At 48.5% G+C, this 16,240-nt stretch overlaps 1 protein-coding gene across 1 annotated transcript; it reads right to left on the bottom strand.

The window, feature by feature from the left end:
* Window positions 1–3,200: 3,200 nt before the first annotated feature.
* Window positions 3,201–4,927, bottom strand: LOC119431319 (Golgi associated RAB2B interactor protein 3). The gene is made up of 2 exons (XM_049656942.1): window positions 4,781–4,927; window positions 3,201–3,793 (listed from the first exon to the last, which is right to left on the bottom strand). Exons 1-2 carry the CDS (start codon window positions 4,869–4,871, stop codon window positions 3,363–3,365), a joined length of 522 nt encoding a protein of 173 aa, XP_049512899.1. The 5' UTR covers window positions 4,872–4,927; the 3' UTR covers window positions 3,201–3,362.
* Window positions 4,928–16,240: the final 11,313 nt, after the last annotated feature.

The following is a 16,240-nucleotide window of genomic DNA, read 5'->3' as shown; positions in this document are numbered from 1 at the left end:
AGGTGGCGCTCGCGGGTTGTTGGGCACAATGCCGGTTAAGTACCCGACGCCTTCGTTCGCTACAGCCTTGGCGCCTGTCTGCTGCTTAAGCATTGAGCCGCGTGGTGGTTCGGTGCCTTACCTGACTGACATAACGCAGACTCGACTGCTTGACACACTTGAATTCCTTCACTCAACCTCGGCGTGCGTTTGCCACGCCTACTATGAGCGCATATTCCGAAACCCCCGAAGCAGACGCAACCAAAGCGAGCCGACTAAATCTACCGCTTGCCTTTCTCATGAGGGCCTATTTCCCATCATCCCATTCCTCTAAATTTTTTATGACTAGGCTTCAAAATTGTCACGTGAGGCTCCCTCCTAGTTTTTTTTTTTTTTTTCCCTTCATGGCCGGCGGCGACCATGGCATGCGGCCAGCGCGGAAACAAAGCGCTGGAGTGGACTTCGCACCCACTGTGCAGGCGCCACTTCGCCTGTGGCTCCATTGCCGCTAGAGAATGCGCTCCGCGAACCACCCGTGTTCACGCTTTATTTCGGCACAATGAGCGACGCATGTGGTGGAAATGCTTCGTCTGCCGCTGCTGCTAAACGAGCTGCCCGAGCAGAGGCTCAGCGCCGCCGCCGAGAGCACCCTGTTGTTTAGAATCAAATTATTTGCCACAATATATAACGACTTCAAAAATCTAAACAGCTGCACTCAAAATTCGCATTATGGAGTCTCGTAATCGTCGGTGAATTTTTTTTACGAATGTTTTACTGGCTGCGGGGCTTATACGAGGCAAGCTTATAGTTACTCCATGAGGCTTCGAACTGCGCTCAGACTCCTATGCAAAACAACGCTACCACTAGCAGCCAACTATACAGGGTGTTTTTAGAGCGCAGTTCTTAGGCGCCCGTTCCTGCGGCGAGCGTCGGGGTTGTCGGCGTCCCTCGAAGCCGAGCGAATGATCACAGCGAATGACGAAAGAGCAAACACTGAGCGCAGTGGGGGGTGAAAGACGGCGATAGATAGCGAGGGAGAATGCGGAGGAGGTGTGTTCAGTGAAACCATGAGGCGGAAAGCAGAGCAAGAGGGTATGGCGAAACCGTGAGAAGAAACGCGCAGTGCCGTGCAAGACCGGGTCTGCGGCGATGATGGGTGCGAGAAGGCGCCAGAGTAGTGCGCGTCGTCTGTTCACTGATGACGCCACCGATACCATATGTGGAAACAAAGCGCTGCATGAGCGTAGGTCTGTGGGCGGCGGCTGCTGTGAATCGCGCCCATGCGTCACCCACGCGTGGGTGACGCATGGGCGCGATCGATTGGCGAGGCAGTCACGCCACTCTTCGCTCCATTTGCAACATGCCGCACGAGACAGATTGTCCGCGCCATCGCGAAATGAAAACAAGTATAAAGAGCTGCGCAAAAATTTCGCGTTACGGAGTTTCCTAAACGTGGGTGAACGTTTTTTAAACAGTACAGATGTTTTATAAAAATTAATTAGCGCAGTGAACGTGGCGTTATTGAAGACGAATTCCTAGGCGAGGCGGACATAATTTGCCGCTAATAACGTGAGCTTCAGACGACTAATAAAAGTTCATTAACTTTCTTATTAGTGCGTTGGGGACAGTTGTGTAAATGGCAAATTTGAAGGCAGTGACATTTTCGTGCACACATATCTTTTAAATATAATGACCTAATTCGAGGCTATCAGGAGCACTTTCCCCTAGCCATGTATAAGAACAATGAAGCGATACGCTTCATAGAGGACCCAGACCACGAGAATCGCTCATTGAGTGACCACAATCTTTCCGCGGTGGTGGTAGTACAATATTTTAAGCAGTCTGAAGCACAACAGTGACCAAGAGCCTATAAAGGTTTTCTATGCTGCTGGAGTTGTAAGAAATGTTTAACTTCCATTTCTGCATGAAAATACTTGAATAACGGCACTTTAAAAATAAACTTAACTGCAGAGATGAACCTGTTTCCTTTTTCTGCAATTATTCAGCATCTGGCTCTGATGTCAGGTTTTTATGCAAATACCACGACAATTCGCTTCGAAATTATCCGACGCTAATTGATATTCGCTTCCACTTTGCTCAGAACCGAAAAATTGATATTCGCACACCCTAGTCAGGTTTACGACTGCTGTGGTTTACGAGCTGCTGTGGAGCGCTCGGGAAAGATAGCCCCTTCTCCCGCCGCCCTTTCTCCCTATGGCGGCTACGGGAGAAGTATAAACCGCTTGCACGCGATCTTGCGCGCGACAGCGACAAGCGACGCGATGGAGATGGCTGTCGCGTTCGCTCGTCGCCTACAAGTCGTACCGCATGCGAGCGGCGACGTTGAGCGACGTCTCCCCGGTGTTGCCGGTATGAGGGCAGCAAATACTCGCCGAAACTGGCGTGACGCGTGCTTTATTAATTTAAATTGATGCGTTTTAGTGTAAAGAGCAGCACAAATATATATAAAGGTCGTGTACTACGTTATTATCCTTGCACGTATCAAAATCTAGTCGTTTGCTCGTTACGTGCGACAATCGGTAGTACAATTGACTGATGTAAATCCAGTTCCGGCTTCGCGCTATTGGCTAGTCGCTCATAGCACTTACGGGCGACGAATTCTAGATTTCCAGAACCGACCCGTTTCGTCGCTCGAAGCCGTCGCTGTCGCGCACAAAATCGCTCTCATGCGGTTTGGGCTAGAGTCGCCTTCTACGCCGGCGCTCGCGCGGCTGGAGACAACATACACATCGCGAATGGGTGTATACATATAGCCATCTGCACTATATCTGTAGATAAGTGGTTAAGGCAAAAAACGGTGATAGATGGCGCCACCATCCCGTTTCAGAATAATCACTATCTTTTGAGCCGACACGCACTAGTCACTGCCTTGGATTTGCGCTGCCTTTATGCGGACAATAGCAATTATGCTATTTATTGGCGATAGCAGTTATGCGTACGTTCGAAGTACATCTGTGCCATCGCCGTTGTCGTGCTGTCCTGCTATCGGCGACGCATTCACGACCCGCAAGTGGAGAATTAGAAGGCCTTCAGAGACGCGAAGTGCATTTAAACATTTCCGAAAGCTTACTTTTTAAAAAGCATCTTATTAGGATTATTATTAAGCAAACAAAATTGAGGCCTTTATATTTTTTATTGACTTCATTGTAAACATAATGCAGCCCAAACAGGCGTACAACAAAACACGAGAACAAAAAGCAAGAACACTATTTAAAGGCATTTAAAAACATGAAAAACAGATTCAATATGTGAAGCAAAACAGGCCAAATTTGATGCGGAACCGACCAACACACGTTCGTGTACCACGATTCAGCTGATTTATTGCGTTGCGACGACACATGGGTAGCCGAAGCTATCTGTATCTACCCCTTCCGGATTGTCTCCACGGCAGCGCCACCTACAATGCCCCCTGCCGCACCTCCCGCAGCTGCGGCGGCAGCGGTGCCGGCTGAAGAACCGGCTGCAGCACCAGCCGCAGAACCAGCCGCAGAACCAGCGGCGGAACCAGCGGCGGAACCAGCGGCGGAACCAGCGGCAGTACCGGACGCCGCTACCGCTGCACGACCAGCTTGAGCACCGGCGCGAACTGCGTGCACAATTGCACGGATTGCTATGGGAATTAGGTGAAGGAAGTAGCCCTCATCAGTTTCTTCGCCGTTATTCAGGGCCTTGAGAGCTTCGACGAGGTGTCCTCGCTCATTCGCGGAGACAGATTGGGTGATCTCTTCTTCCAGAAGCTTCTCTAATGCGTGCCCTGTTTTTTCCGGCTTGCTCAATGCAGCGGCTTGGATTTCTGCAATATACAGAGGACAGATCGCCATAAAATGACACTGTAGTTGGCAAATGTAGATTACTGTCTAAGGACATCAACTGGATCAACCAGAGCTTGAACGAAGCTTCTACTTGAACCCTGGGATCTAAAGAAAAAAAAAAAGAAAACGCACAAATGCACTCATGCCATTGAACTTATTGCCTAATGTTGCAATTTAAAAGATAAATGGTTGGAATATTAGTAGTAGATTTCGTATGCGCTATTCTGCATACCGGATATTCCGGATAAATTTTGCCATGATTAAACAATTAATTTTATTTAGCCTCACTATTCCTATTAGTCTCAATTAGTCGTCATTACGCTTAAGTAATAATAACGAAGGTCCTTACGCGAACGGTGCTCACTCTATGTTGATTGGCGTGGTTAATGCTGAAATAAATATGTTTTGTTGTTGTGCGCTAATAGCTTTGTGAATAAGTTTGGTTATATAACTTTTAATTAACATACCTAATCTATAAGGTGTAAGTGCAAAAGCTGGGAGGGGGGGGGGGGGTCGATATACAACAAACAACTGTGTTTCTAGCAACCTAGGTATTCGAGGGGCCTTTTCTTCGACAAAGAATCAAAGGGCGCGAATTTTAAAAATACCACGTGACGACGCGTCCGCGCGTCAGGGATTGCATTGCTCCGCTGCTGCGTTGTCGCATTAGCAGTGAAAGTATTTCAGGTTGTTGTTGTTGTTACACCGGTGTAATAACTTACGGCATACATGTGTTCCGTGTCGCCAGCACCAAGTCGTAAAGGCTGAAAAGTGCTCCAAGCGTCTAGCTCTACCCCATTCAATTATTTATCTCTTTAATCCTTCTCTTTCTACAACCTGTAGACCTGGAAATGACTGCTTCTACCCGCCTTCTAGCACCATGTGACACTCATTGCTTCATCAAGGTGACCACTCGAGCGAAGAAGGGCCTAACAAACATGCAGCACGCGTCATATCTTGTCACTTACGGCAAACATGTCCGCAGATGATCAGGGCCAAGACCACGTAGGCTTTCATGGTGGTTAGGAGGAACCTAGAACAGTTTTGAGCAATGTTCATGAAAATACTTCATGTGCGAGGTTCATGATAGTATTACGGGAGCATTACTCAGTGTTGCGTATTGTTTGCTACGGGGCTGGATATTTCAGCGGCGTCTAATTGATTCATTAAATACAACGCTGTAGTTAAAGTGTTCTCTCTCTTCCATTAAGGTTCCTGAATTCTGTTGATGTATTCGTGCTGCTTGAGCATTCATTTTGTGCCTTTTCGCAACCTAAGTACAGTCATGGACAGACACTTGTGGAGCACGGGCTGAACGAGAAAGCCTCATTTACTGGTGGTAAACATTCACATTCGTGTGGTGGAGGGACTATAACCGTTGCATTGCCACACACCAAGGCAGTTGCCGAATGGGTGCCTCAGCCTGGCCCAATCGTTTTTTTTTCTTAATTTTTTTTTACAGCGGAACTGTTATAGGCTAGGTTCCAGGAGATCGCGTCCGTGTATACCGGAAGTAGGCAACAATTTTGTGGCGTCTCGTTCACTTGGTATATACCAAAATTGGCATGGAAGGCTAAGAATGCATGACTAAAATGACTGTTAGGTCGTGACATCAATAACATCACATGCTCGTTAGTTTCATCACGATTAACGATATGAAAATCACGTGTGGGTATGCGCTAGGGACGTGCGGGTATGAGCCAGGCACAATAAGAAAGAATGAAGGAAGAAAGGAAGGAAGGAAAAAATAATAGAGATAAAGAACGAGAGAAAGAAAGAGAGAAAGGTAAGAAAGAAATCACGTGTGGCTCATACCCGTATTGAATATGTGGCTATGAGCCGCCGAGAGCGGGAGAGCTTTCGTCGGCGTCGCGCCAATGCCTCGGCAGAAGATCGGGCCTGCGACGCGGAGCGCATCGCTGGCGGACTTGGCGTAGCAAACGCACTACTTGGGCCATCGCGCTGGGCGAAAACAAGACGCCGGAGACGCTCAATGTAGTCAGTAATGATAATATATAAATTCACTATAGCAATATTCACTACAGCAGACCTACCATAGTCACAGCTTCGCTGGCGTCCATCTTCACAGCAGTGGAAGGGCTCTGAATTTTTGTTTTTATTTTGCGGCAGTCGTGGTCCAGACATTTCTGTCCCTGACTGTAAAGTCGGAAGCAATATTACCGGGAACATGGAATTCGTCTTCAAGCAGCGACTACTTAGGTAACATGCCTTCCATTTGTAGTGTGGCGGCGATGGATGTCGACTTGCGCTGAACCGATGAAACGTATGTACACCTTTCCTCTGCCTCCGCCAAACAGATATACTTTATCGCCCTTCTCCGTCAATTCTCGACTATTGCGTTGCATATTCTTTTAGCCGCTCTCCTTGGCAGCCTTGAAGTAAACCGAAATGCCTCGACCTCTGCGCTTGGGATCGATGGCATTACGCATTATTAAATCACACTCAATTGTGGCAATGGCTTGCTGAAGCAGCCAGCCGCGAATATAATCTTAGAGGTCAACATTCAACTCGTAGCACTCAGTCATCAAGCATCCAGCCTTAGCCTCAATAGGGAAAACACTTCCCTTGGAGTAGTTGGAAAAGATTTCCTTTTGAACGCCAAATATAGGACTAGTTGGTTTTGCATGATTCAAAGTGCACCACTTGTTATTCCTCCTCATCCGTATCTGTAGGACGGTTTGTCCTGTGCCGTACATTAGTCAGCTGAATCTGCTGATCTCATCACTCCATCCAATTATTTTTTGCCCTCGACTGAGTTGTTATTCAGCATCAAGAGGCGCAAGGACGGGTACTGCGGAAGTGGCGGTGGGAGAGGGGGGCGTGCTGCGGCCCGGGGCTCCCAGAAGTCAAGAGACCTAGCGTCACCCGCCACTTCTCAAGAACTGACAATCGATGTTAAACGAGCGGAAGGTAGCCACGGAAGTTTCAAAGAAAATATAACTTGGTCATGTCTAACGGTATTTAAAATGTTAGATAACAGGAGCGCGGCCTAAATTTGTAGGGATACTTGGTCTCAAATAATAAGTGACGATAAACATTGAACATTTTAGCTTTTGCAGCGTGCTACAGACTTGTGGGAATTGTTATATAGGATGAAACCTTCAAGAAAAGTTTGATTAGGTACTCACTACAGTGAGGGGGCCCGTCATAATAGTCTATGCATTATTATGACGGGTTCCTTCACAGTAGAGTTGCAAAATTGAGGAGGCCCCTTTTAATTCCATCGCATGTTATGTGCACAAGGTTTCGCTACTCAGTGGTTTGCGCGTCTCACTGGGGCGCACAGTAACAACGTGTCATTATTGATTGGTCTGCGGCCGCTAAGGAGGCCTCTACCGAAGCGGAAGGTGCTTCAGCTCTTGTTTCCAAAGGAGGTTATCGAAAACAATAATGGGAGCCACGAAATCAAGTTGAAGGCGCTATTATCTCTACCTTGCCCGTAGGGGCGTTTTCTTTACACCTAGTTTTACTGACGCCTCTTATCTTTTATTGACAGCGCGTATGTTGCGCATTCGATGTGCAATCGTTGTCTGTCCATGACAGTTGCTTCATTGTCCCCTTCTTTGTTAATAAGTTATATCAGTACCGGTTTTTCTATGTCATTGCTTGCGCAAGTTGGAAACGTCGTCATTCTATGACAGCTCCGACAACCTGCATGGTTCTAAATTCTGGTACATCTCACGTACTAAAAAAAGTTGGCAGCTCTTATGGCTCTTATGGCATAAGAGTCATAAGAGTCGTAAAGTCATGTAGCTTTTTTTTATATGCCTAATGTGAGCAGCATTAACAAAATGCAGTCCAACCGGCTGCATGCATTGTTTTGTTACGTTTTAGCAATCATTTTCACTTAATTTTTCTTATACAGTTCCAATACCTTTTCTGTTTAGTGCATGTTAAATAAACTAACAAAATATGTTCATTGTGGCTTTCTTCTGGGGCGAAAAGCGCATGTGTGACTGGTAATTTTGTTTCGTTGAAGACATGATAGGTCGACTCCCGAAAGTTGTCTTCGGACGGTTGTCTTCATCAGAGAGTCAGCACACTTTGAATACACGCGTCTGGGGATCGGCGTTGCATTTGTCGCGATGGTTTGGGCATTACTTGAACACAATGTAAAATGCTGCCTAAAGGAGAACGGACATGCCATTTCCGGCCTTTCATCTTTTTTTTTTTTTTTGCGTTATATCACATTCCCGGACTTTCAAAATTAAACCCAAGAAAGAAATTCTGCCAAGCGTCAGGTCATCCGAAATAACTTACTATAACAGTTTTTCTACGAACCAATTCGTTTCCTAGGAAGCGTATGTGTCGTGACTTCATGGCGCAGAAGGTGGTCACACGGGAGCAGGACATTGCGACACTTTGGCACTCGATCTAGCTCACTGGTGTGTTGGTGCGATTACACCAGGATGCGCTATGAGTGGCAACATAGCAAATTACCGAGCGAGCCGGAGTTGAAAACGCCGCGATGTCCTGCTCCCACGTGACCCCCTTCTGCGCCATGACGCCATGCAGAACAAATACACTTCTTGGAAAACGAAAGCAAAATTGGCTCGTATGAAAAGTATTATTTATTTATTGATTTTCATTCAGTACAGCATCCTCCCGGCAATGAGAAAAATCAAAGAACCAACGAAACCAATGCAAAATCAATAAATAAATAATACTTTTCATACGAGCCAATTTTGCTTTAGTTTTAGCAAAACGAAATAAGAGCCATAAGAGCTGCCAACTTTTTTTAGTACGTGAGATGTACCAGAATTCAGGACCATGCAGGTTGTCGGAGCTGTCATAGAATGACGACGTTTCCAACTTGCGCAAGCAATGACATAGAAAAACCGGTACTGATACAACTTATTAACAAAGAAGGGGACAATGAAGCAACTGTCATGGACAGACAACGATTGCACATCGAATGCGCAACATACGCGCTGTCAATAAAAGATAAGAGGCGTCAGTAAAACTAGGTGTAAAGAAAACGCCCCTACGGGCAAGGTAGAGATAATAGCGCCTTCAACTTGATTTCGTGGCTCCCATTATTGTTTTCGATAACCTCCTTCGGAAACAAGAGCTGAAGCACCTTCCGCTTTTGCTCACTGTATAAAATGGCAGCTCGCTTTAGATCTTTCTGGTGCGTCATCGAAGCCTGCGAGAGGTGTAGACAAGCACAAGAAAGCCCTGTCTTTTTTTTATATAACTGGGATGCTGCATATTGACAGGTAATACGAATCATTGTAAAATATCTTGCTTTTTGATTGCCGCTCGGTTGAGCATGTACTACAATTCAACATACCTATTTAAAGTTTACTTGTCAATGAGAGTTGTACAACACTTTAGCCTGCAATCTGAAATGTTATATAACCTGTACGGCTTCAGCGTGCCTTTCTAGTGCACCAACAGCCGGAACTTGAGTGGACTATCACCAAAGTATATAAATGAAAAGGAACTGACTATAGTGAAGGGGTCCTTCCCTATAACCATAAGACTACAGTGACAGCGTAACAGCAGCCGATCCAGAACCTTTGTAGTATCAGTCCTTTCCGTCTGGTTTAAAGGCGCCGCGCAAAAGCGTTGGCCTCATGATTGTGGCACACTGCGTTCGAATCGCGTCTTCCACAAATATACATATTTTTAAACATTGCTGCATTATGAATTGCCTCGTTTGACTTCTGCAGTACTTGTTCTTTGTCAATGCTTCACCACCACGCCTGACGCGGAAGGGTCCTGCAAAGGGGAGTGAAGCCACCCGTCGCGTAGCCCAGAGGCTTCGGTAGAGGCCTCCTTAGCCGCCGCAGACCAATCAATAATGACACGTTGTTACTGTGCGCCCCAGTGAGACGCGCAAACCACTGAGTAGCGAAACCTTGTGCACATAACATGCGATGGAATTAAAAGGGGCCTCCTCACTTTTGCAACTCTACTGTGAAGGAACCCGTCATAATAATGCATAGACTATTATGACGGGCCCCCTCACTGTAGTGAGTACCTAATCAAACTTTTCTTGAAGGTTTCATCCTATATAACAATTCCCACAAGTCTGTAGCACGCTGCAAAAGCTAAAATGTTCAATGTTTATCGTCACTTATTATTTGAGACCAAGGATCCCTACAAATTTAGGCCGCGCTCCTGTTATCTAACATTTTAAATACCGTTAGACATGACCAAGTTATATTTTCTTTGAAACTTCCGTGGCTACCTTCCGCTCGTTTAACATCGATTGTCAGTTCTTGAGAAGTGGCGGGTGACGCTAGGTCTCTTGACTTCTGGGAGCCCCGGGCCGCAGCACGCCCCCCTCTCCCACCGCCACTTCCGCAGTACCCGTCCTTGCGCCTCTTGATGCTGAATAACAACTCAGTCGAGGGCAAAAAATAATTGGATGGAGTGATGAGATCAGCAGATTCAGCTGACTAATGTACGGCACAGGACAAACCGTCCTACAGATACGGATGAGGAGGAATAACAAGTGGTGCACTTTGAATCATGCAAAACCAACTATAGTCCTATATTTGGCGTTCAAAAGGAAATCTTTTCCAACTACTCCAAGGGAAGTGTTTTCCCTATTGAGGCTAAGGCTGGATGCTTGATGACTGAGTGCTACGAGTTGAATGTTGACCTCTAAGATTATATTCGAGGCTGGCTGCTTCAGCAAGCCATTGCCACAATTGAGTGTGATTTAATAATGCGTAATGCCATCGATCCCAAGCGCAGAGGTCGAGGCATTTCGGTTTACTTCAAGGCTGCCAAGGAGAGCGGCTAAAAGAATATGCAACGCAATAGTCGAGAATTGACGGAGAAGGGCGATAAAGTATATCTGTTTGGCGGAGGCAGAGGAAAGGTGTACATACGTTTCATCGGTTCAGCGCAAGTCGACATCCATCGCCGCCACACTACAAATGGAAGGCATGTTACCTAAGTAGTCGCTGCTTGAAGACGAATTCCATGTTCCCGGTAATATTGCTTCCGACTTTACAGTCAGGGACAGAAATGTCTGGACCACGACTGCCGCAAAATAAAAAAAATCTCGCAGTTTCACCTGAAAGGCGAAGCATCAATGGCGATAGCAAAATTGTAGAGAGCTATACGGAGTAATGATATTAGCTTTATCAGCTGTATAAACTTGGACATGCAGCAGCACCGGCAACACGCAGAACTGTTGTCGACGCCGTCGGCGTTTTGCCCGCGTTCGCTCAAAATGCGTGCGGCGTTGGTGACTGTTGCCGGAGCCTCTGATATAAATAAGCTTTAGTGCCGCAGCTAAACGTCGCCTCCCTTCCCCCCCCCCCCCTCCCTCACGGCCTCTCGCGCGTCGGAAGAAGGCGCGTTTGCTCTACATATATGGTGATTGTAAAGTAGGAAAGAGACGCCTACTTCTTCAGCAGCACTTAAGCGAGCACGGCTCAGAACGCGCGTTTGTTCTCCGCCGTGCGTTCACTCCCCGTGAAAGCGCGCGCCCCTCGCGCCCTTTCACTCGCACATACAGCGTTCGGCGCGCGGCGACGATTTCATCTCCACTGACGTCATACGGAACCTCACGGCGACGGCGACGGCGACGGCGACGCCGACGGCAGAAATCTGCTTTTGAGTGTCCATAAAATTGCTATCGCAATAAAAAACACCGCATACCCACGGGGTGAATTATGATGAGTGGGCGAAGCTCCGCAGGGAATCATCGGTAAACCGTGAACCTTCCGTGTAATTCGCCCAGTCTCGCCGCACTAAATCGAACGATTGACTTCCACCAATGACACGCGCCATATGTGACGTCATTCCTATTTTATAACAGCGCCCTTCATTATAATTGCACCATCTCCCGCTTAAGGGGACGCTAGCACAAACGCGTTAGAAACGTGCAGTACACTCTAGTAAGGGGGAGAGGCCACAGCGTCTTACGCAGCCGTTTACACATGCCGGAACCTGCACCGCGTTTGCCGACGCCATCACATGATTGCTGAGAGAGTATAACACCCGTATTCATAAACGCTCCTCGACTTGAACTTGACTTGCCACCGCCTGCCACATTCTAAATTAAATAGGCCACAGGCGGTTACATTGAGGCTTTTGCAGACACGGACGTACCCTAACCCGGTAGTCATGAATAAAATTAATCCGGACTGTGGGGTTTCAGTTTATTGCTGTAAGTGTGGGGGTTTGGTCAATTTAGAACACATGCTCTGGCGCTGCTCGGCGTTGGCCGGTGATGGTTCTCAAGGTGAACGGTGGTGGCAGCGCATGCTGCACAGTGAAGTGCTGGCGGACCAACTCGGGGCTGTCCAGAGGGCCCGTGTGGCGGCAGAGGGGCTCGGCCTCTCTGTCCCGACGTGGGAGCGGCCCGCATCAGTCCCAGACTGATTCCTCAGGACCCAAATAAAGTTCTTCATACCATATACCGCCTTCAACGCGTTTCGAACGCGCTGCCCAAGGCGGTGGCAAGTCAAGTTCCAAGTCGAGGAGCGTTTATGAATACGGGGGTAAGGCGGAGAGGCCACAGCGTCTTACACCAGCTTCTTACACGGGCCGTAACGCGCTAGCACAAACGCGTTAGAAACGCGCAGTCTTTCGTTAATGTTGCGTATTTATTGCCATCGTGGTGCGTGGATGGATGGATAAAAACATTATTTCATCTATTTAAATGTGGTTGGGCCCCTATATGTCCGGGAGCCCCCTGGCCGACATCTCTAGGCAGGCCCGGTCCACCAGCCAGAGCTGGTCATCCGAGCAAGTGGCCCGAAGAGCGGCCTCCCACGTGGAAAAGGAAGGGTTGGGAATAGGTTGTACCGCCATGGGCTTGGGGCAGCTCCACAAACAGTGGAAAAGATCTGCCCGGGGCGCTTGGCAGCTGGTACACTGTGGATTATTGAGACCAGGGTAAAATAAATGTGCCAGATATGGGGAAATAAGGGCATTGGTCTGGATCTGGCGCCAGATTGAACACTGATGGGGGGTAAGGGAATGGTGAGGGGCAGGTAATTCTCGTCTACCTTTCCTGTAATACGTGGTAATCTGGTGGTAGGTGTAGATCCCCGCTCCTGGTTTTTCCGTGGGCTTGGGTGAGTGGTCGTCCGGAGTCCGGAGGGAAAGACCTCGGACTTGCGCATTAACGCGCTCGTTCCCGGGGACACACTCATGTCCCAGGCACCCACGTGATGGTCACCGGATGGGGAAGCGGAGGGATGTTTTGTAAAATATGTGTGACTGTCTTAGGCGCTATGCCTTGAAGGAAGTAACGATATGCACTTTGGGAATCGGTGCAGATTTCTGTAATGGTAGAATCCGCGGCCGCATGCGCCACTGCTAGGGCTAATGCGACCCCCTCAGCAACGTCGGTGCGCGCTGTTTTAACCGAGGCCGAGAGTTTAATGCGTCCGTCCTCCGTCATGGCAGCAACCGTGGCCGTTCCTTCGAGCGCACCGACCGCGGCGTCGACGTAGAGGACGTCTTCGCGATTTTGATAACGCCGGGCGTAGTAATCGGCCCGCGCCTTGCGTCGGCCCGGGTAGCGTTGAACATTCATGTTTCGTGGCAACGGTTTGAGGTGCATGTGAGCCGCGAGTCTTACAGGAATGGGGCACCACGGCTCTTCATTCGGGATCGTGCCGCTTGGCTCGCACCCCAGAGTTCGGAGTAGGTTTCGCCCCGTGGGTGTTCGGGAGAGGCGCAGGAGTTGATTACTTCTCTGTGCCTCTATGATTTCTTGGACGGTATTATAGAGACCAGTTTGCAGAAGGCGGGTAGTGCTAGTGCGCACCGGTAGCCTCAGTGCGGTCTTAACCGCCCGCCTGATTAGTCTATTAGCCTGATCCAGTTGTTTTTCAGTGAGATGATGATACGGGAGGTGGTAGGCAAGGCGACTGACCACCAAAGCTTCAATCATTTGCATGGTGTCCTTTTCAGAGAGACCGTGGTTGCGTGACGTAATCCGGCGAACCAGTCCTGAGATTTGCTTTATTTGCTTATCGAGGAGGTTCAGTGTAAAACTTGCGTCTAGGTTAGATTGGATGTGCAGACCCAGGATCCTGATTTTATCAACCTTAGGTACTGGTTGACCGTGTACGAACAGGTCTATGCCTGGGTCGGACGTGTAGGGTTTAATTGTGAGCAATTCCGACTTTTCTGGTGAGCAGAAGAGTCCCATTATGCTAATATGCTGTTCGATGACATTGATAGCTGTTTGGAGGACATCTTGGGCCTCCCCAATGGAGCCTTGTGACACCCATAGGGTCATATCATCAGCATAGAACGCGTGGTGCAATTTAGGTATACCTGTGAGCTCTCTGGCAAGTGGGGCCATGGCTACGTTAAATAATAGTGGTGATATGACTGCTCCCTGAGGTGTGCCCCTATTTGGGAGTGCAAAAGCGGTGGATGTGAGTGGACCTAATCTAATCTCGGCGGTTCGATTTTCCAAAAAAGCTTTGACATACTGCCAGATCCTACGGCCGCATCCTGTGGTGGCAAGGGTCCTGAGGATATGTTCGTGTCCTACGTTGTCAAAGGCTTTTGTATGTCTAATGCTAGGATAGCTCTCGTGCGTGCCGTCCGTCGTTTGGGATAGAATAAAGTCTCTTTAATATGCAGGAGGACATCCTGCGCCGATAGATTGGGGCGAAACCCAAACTGAGTGTCGGGGAAGAAACGTTTAGCTTCTAAATGCGGTTGTAGTCGCCGGACTATCACGTGCTCAAAAAGTTTACCTACACAACTCGTTAGCGAGATAGGCCGTAAATTCTGAAGCAGTAAGGATTTGCCATGTTTGGGAATAAGACTAATCTGGGCGTGTTTCCAATCGCCAGGCAGGGTGCCCTTTCGCCAGTGCTCGTTAAAGAGATCCGTGAGCTCCTGCAGAGATATGTCATCTAAATTTCGAAGGACTTTGTACGTTATCCGGTCGGGCCCTGGTGCCGTGTCCCGGGTAATATAGGCGAGGGCCTGTTTCACCTCCGGGAGTGTGACATCTGCATCCAGGTTTTCGTCCGGAGCAGGCGGCGTTAAAGGGAGATGCGTTCGGGCTTGTAGGTAAGGGCTGCGGAATATATAGAGTTTTGGTGTGCGCCATAATATCCGTGCCCTTTCGCTCCTCTAAGTAAATGAGCTTATGGGTAGTAGTGTTCGTGTGGGTTTTCGTGGAAGTGGGATCGAGAAGAGCCCTCAGGATGTTCCAAGTACGTTTTGTGCCCAGCGTTCCTTTCAGGCTGCTGCAAAAGTTGGCCCAGTTTGTTTGAGCAAGCTGGGTGGCATATTGTGCAGCCTCCTCCGTGACTGCAGCGATACGGAGGCGAAGTTTGCGGTTTAGTCTCTGGCGTTTCCATCGTTTGGAGAGGCTCCGACGAGCCTCCCACAGATGGAGGAGGTGGGGGTCTACTTGTGGGGCATTCTTGGTGTTCTTAATCTTTTTGCCAGCTCTATCGAGCGCGTGTTGTATCTTTTTAGTCCAAGACTCCAAGGTTTGCGGTGTGGTGTCCTCCACGGCGATGTACGTACGGAGTTTATCCCAGTCAACAAGAGTCTGAATTTTGGGCCGAAAAATTTTGGAATTTTGCGTTAGGATTGTTTGGATCACGTGGTGATCACTGCCTAATGTGTCCGGCAGGACCTCGTGTGTTTTCACTATCACATGTGTGCTTGCCATCGTGAGGTCTGGCGTGGTGTCCCTTGCCGTACTGGTGCCCACTCTCGTTGGTATGGTAGGATCTGTAATTAGAGTAAGTGCGTGGTGCATCATAGTGTTATGTAAAAGGTTGCCCTTCGCCGTGTTATTTACATAGCCCCATGCCGTATGGCGCGCATTAAAGTCGCCCACTATGATTCGGTGAGTGTGTCGTGTTCGAGCAAGAATTCCGGTATCCTTGTGCCCTTATCTTTAGGGGGACTGTATATGTTGACAACCAGCAGTCCTTTTCCCGATGTGGGATTGGACGGGATCATCTCGAGAGCGGTGTACTCGGTTCCTCCTTCTGAAGGACCCCCCGTAGGGGTCCGGTCGATAAAGGGGAGGGTTTTATTAATAAGAATAGCAGTACGCGATGTTACGGATGCCACGTTATATCCCGGCAAGGATAGCGACACGGACCCTGTTTCCTGCAGGGCCATTTATCTGGCGGGTTCGTGGAGTGTTGAATGTATGCGGACAATTGAGCGAGTTTCTTTTTGATGCTTCTACAATTCCATTGCCATATGTTTAGGTCAGATGAAGTTTGGTTTCCGGGTGGACGAGCTAAGCCCGCTCTACCCGAATTCTGTCGCTTATTGGAATTGGCCATGTTGAGGCGTTATGGGGGTCGAAATCCCCGATTGTGGGCTAGTCACCTCCTCCGTGGGCTGAGGGGAGCGTGCGGCGGCGGCGGATTTGGGTTGCTTGTGCTTACGGGTTGGTGATGATTGAGCATGCAAATCGTAGAGGTGATTAATTG

Source organism: Dermacentor silvarum, chromosome 10, assembly GCF_013339745.2.
Source record: "Dermacentor silvarum isolate Dsil-2018 chromosome 10, BIME_Dsil_1.4, whole genome shotgun sequence".
Lineage (NCBI taxonomy): Eukaryota > Metazoa > Arthropoda > Arachnida > Ixodida > Ixodidae > Dermacentor > Dermacentor silvarum.
Note: the sequence above shows the minus strand (reverse complement) of the source record. Positions and strands in the feature narration are given on the sequence as shown.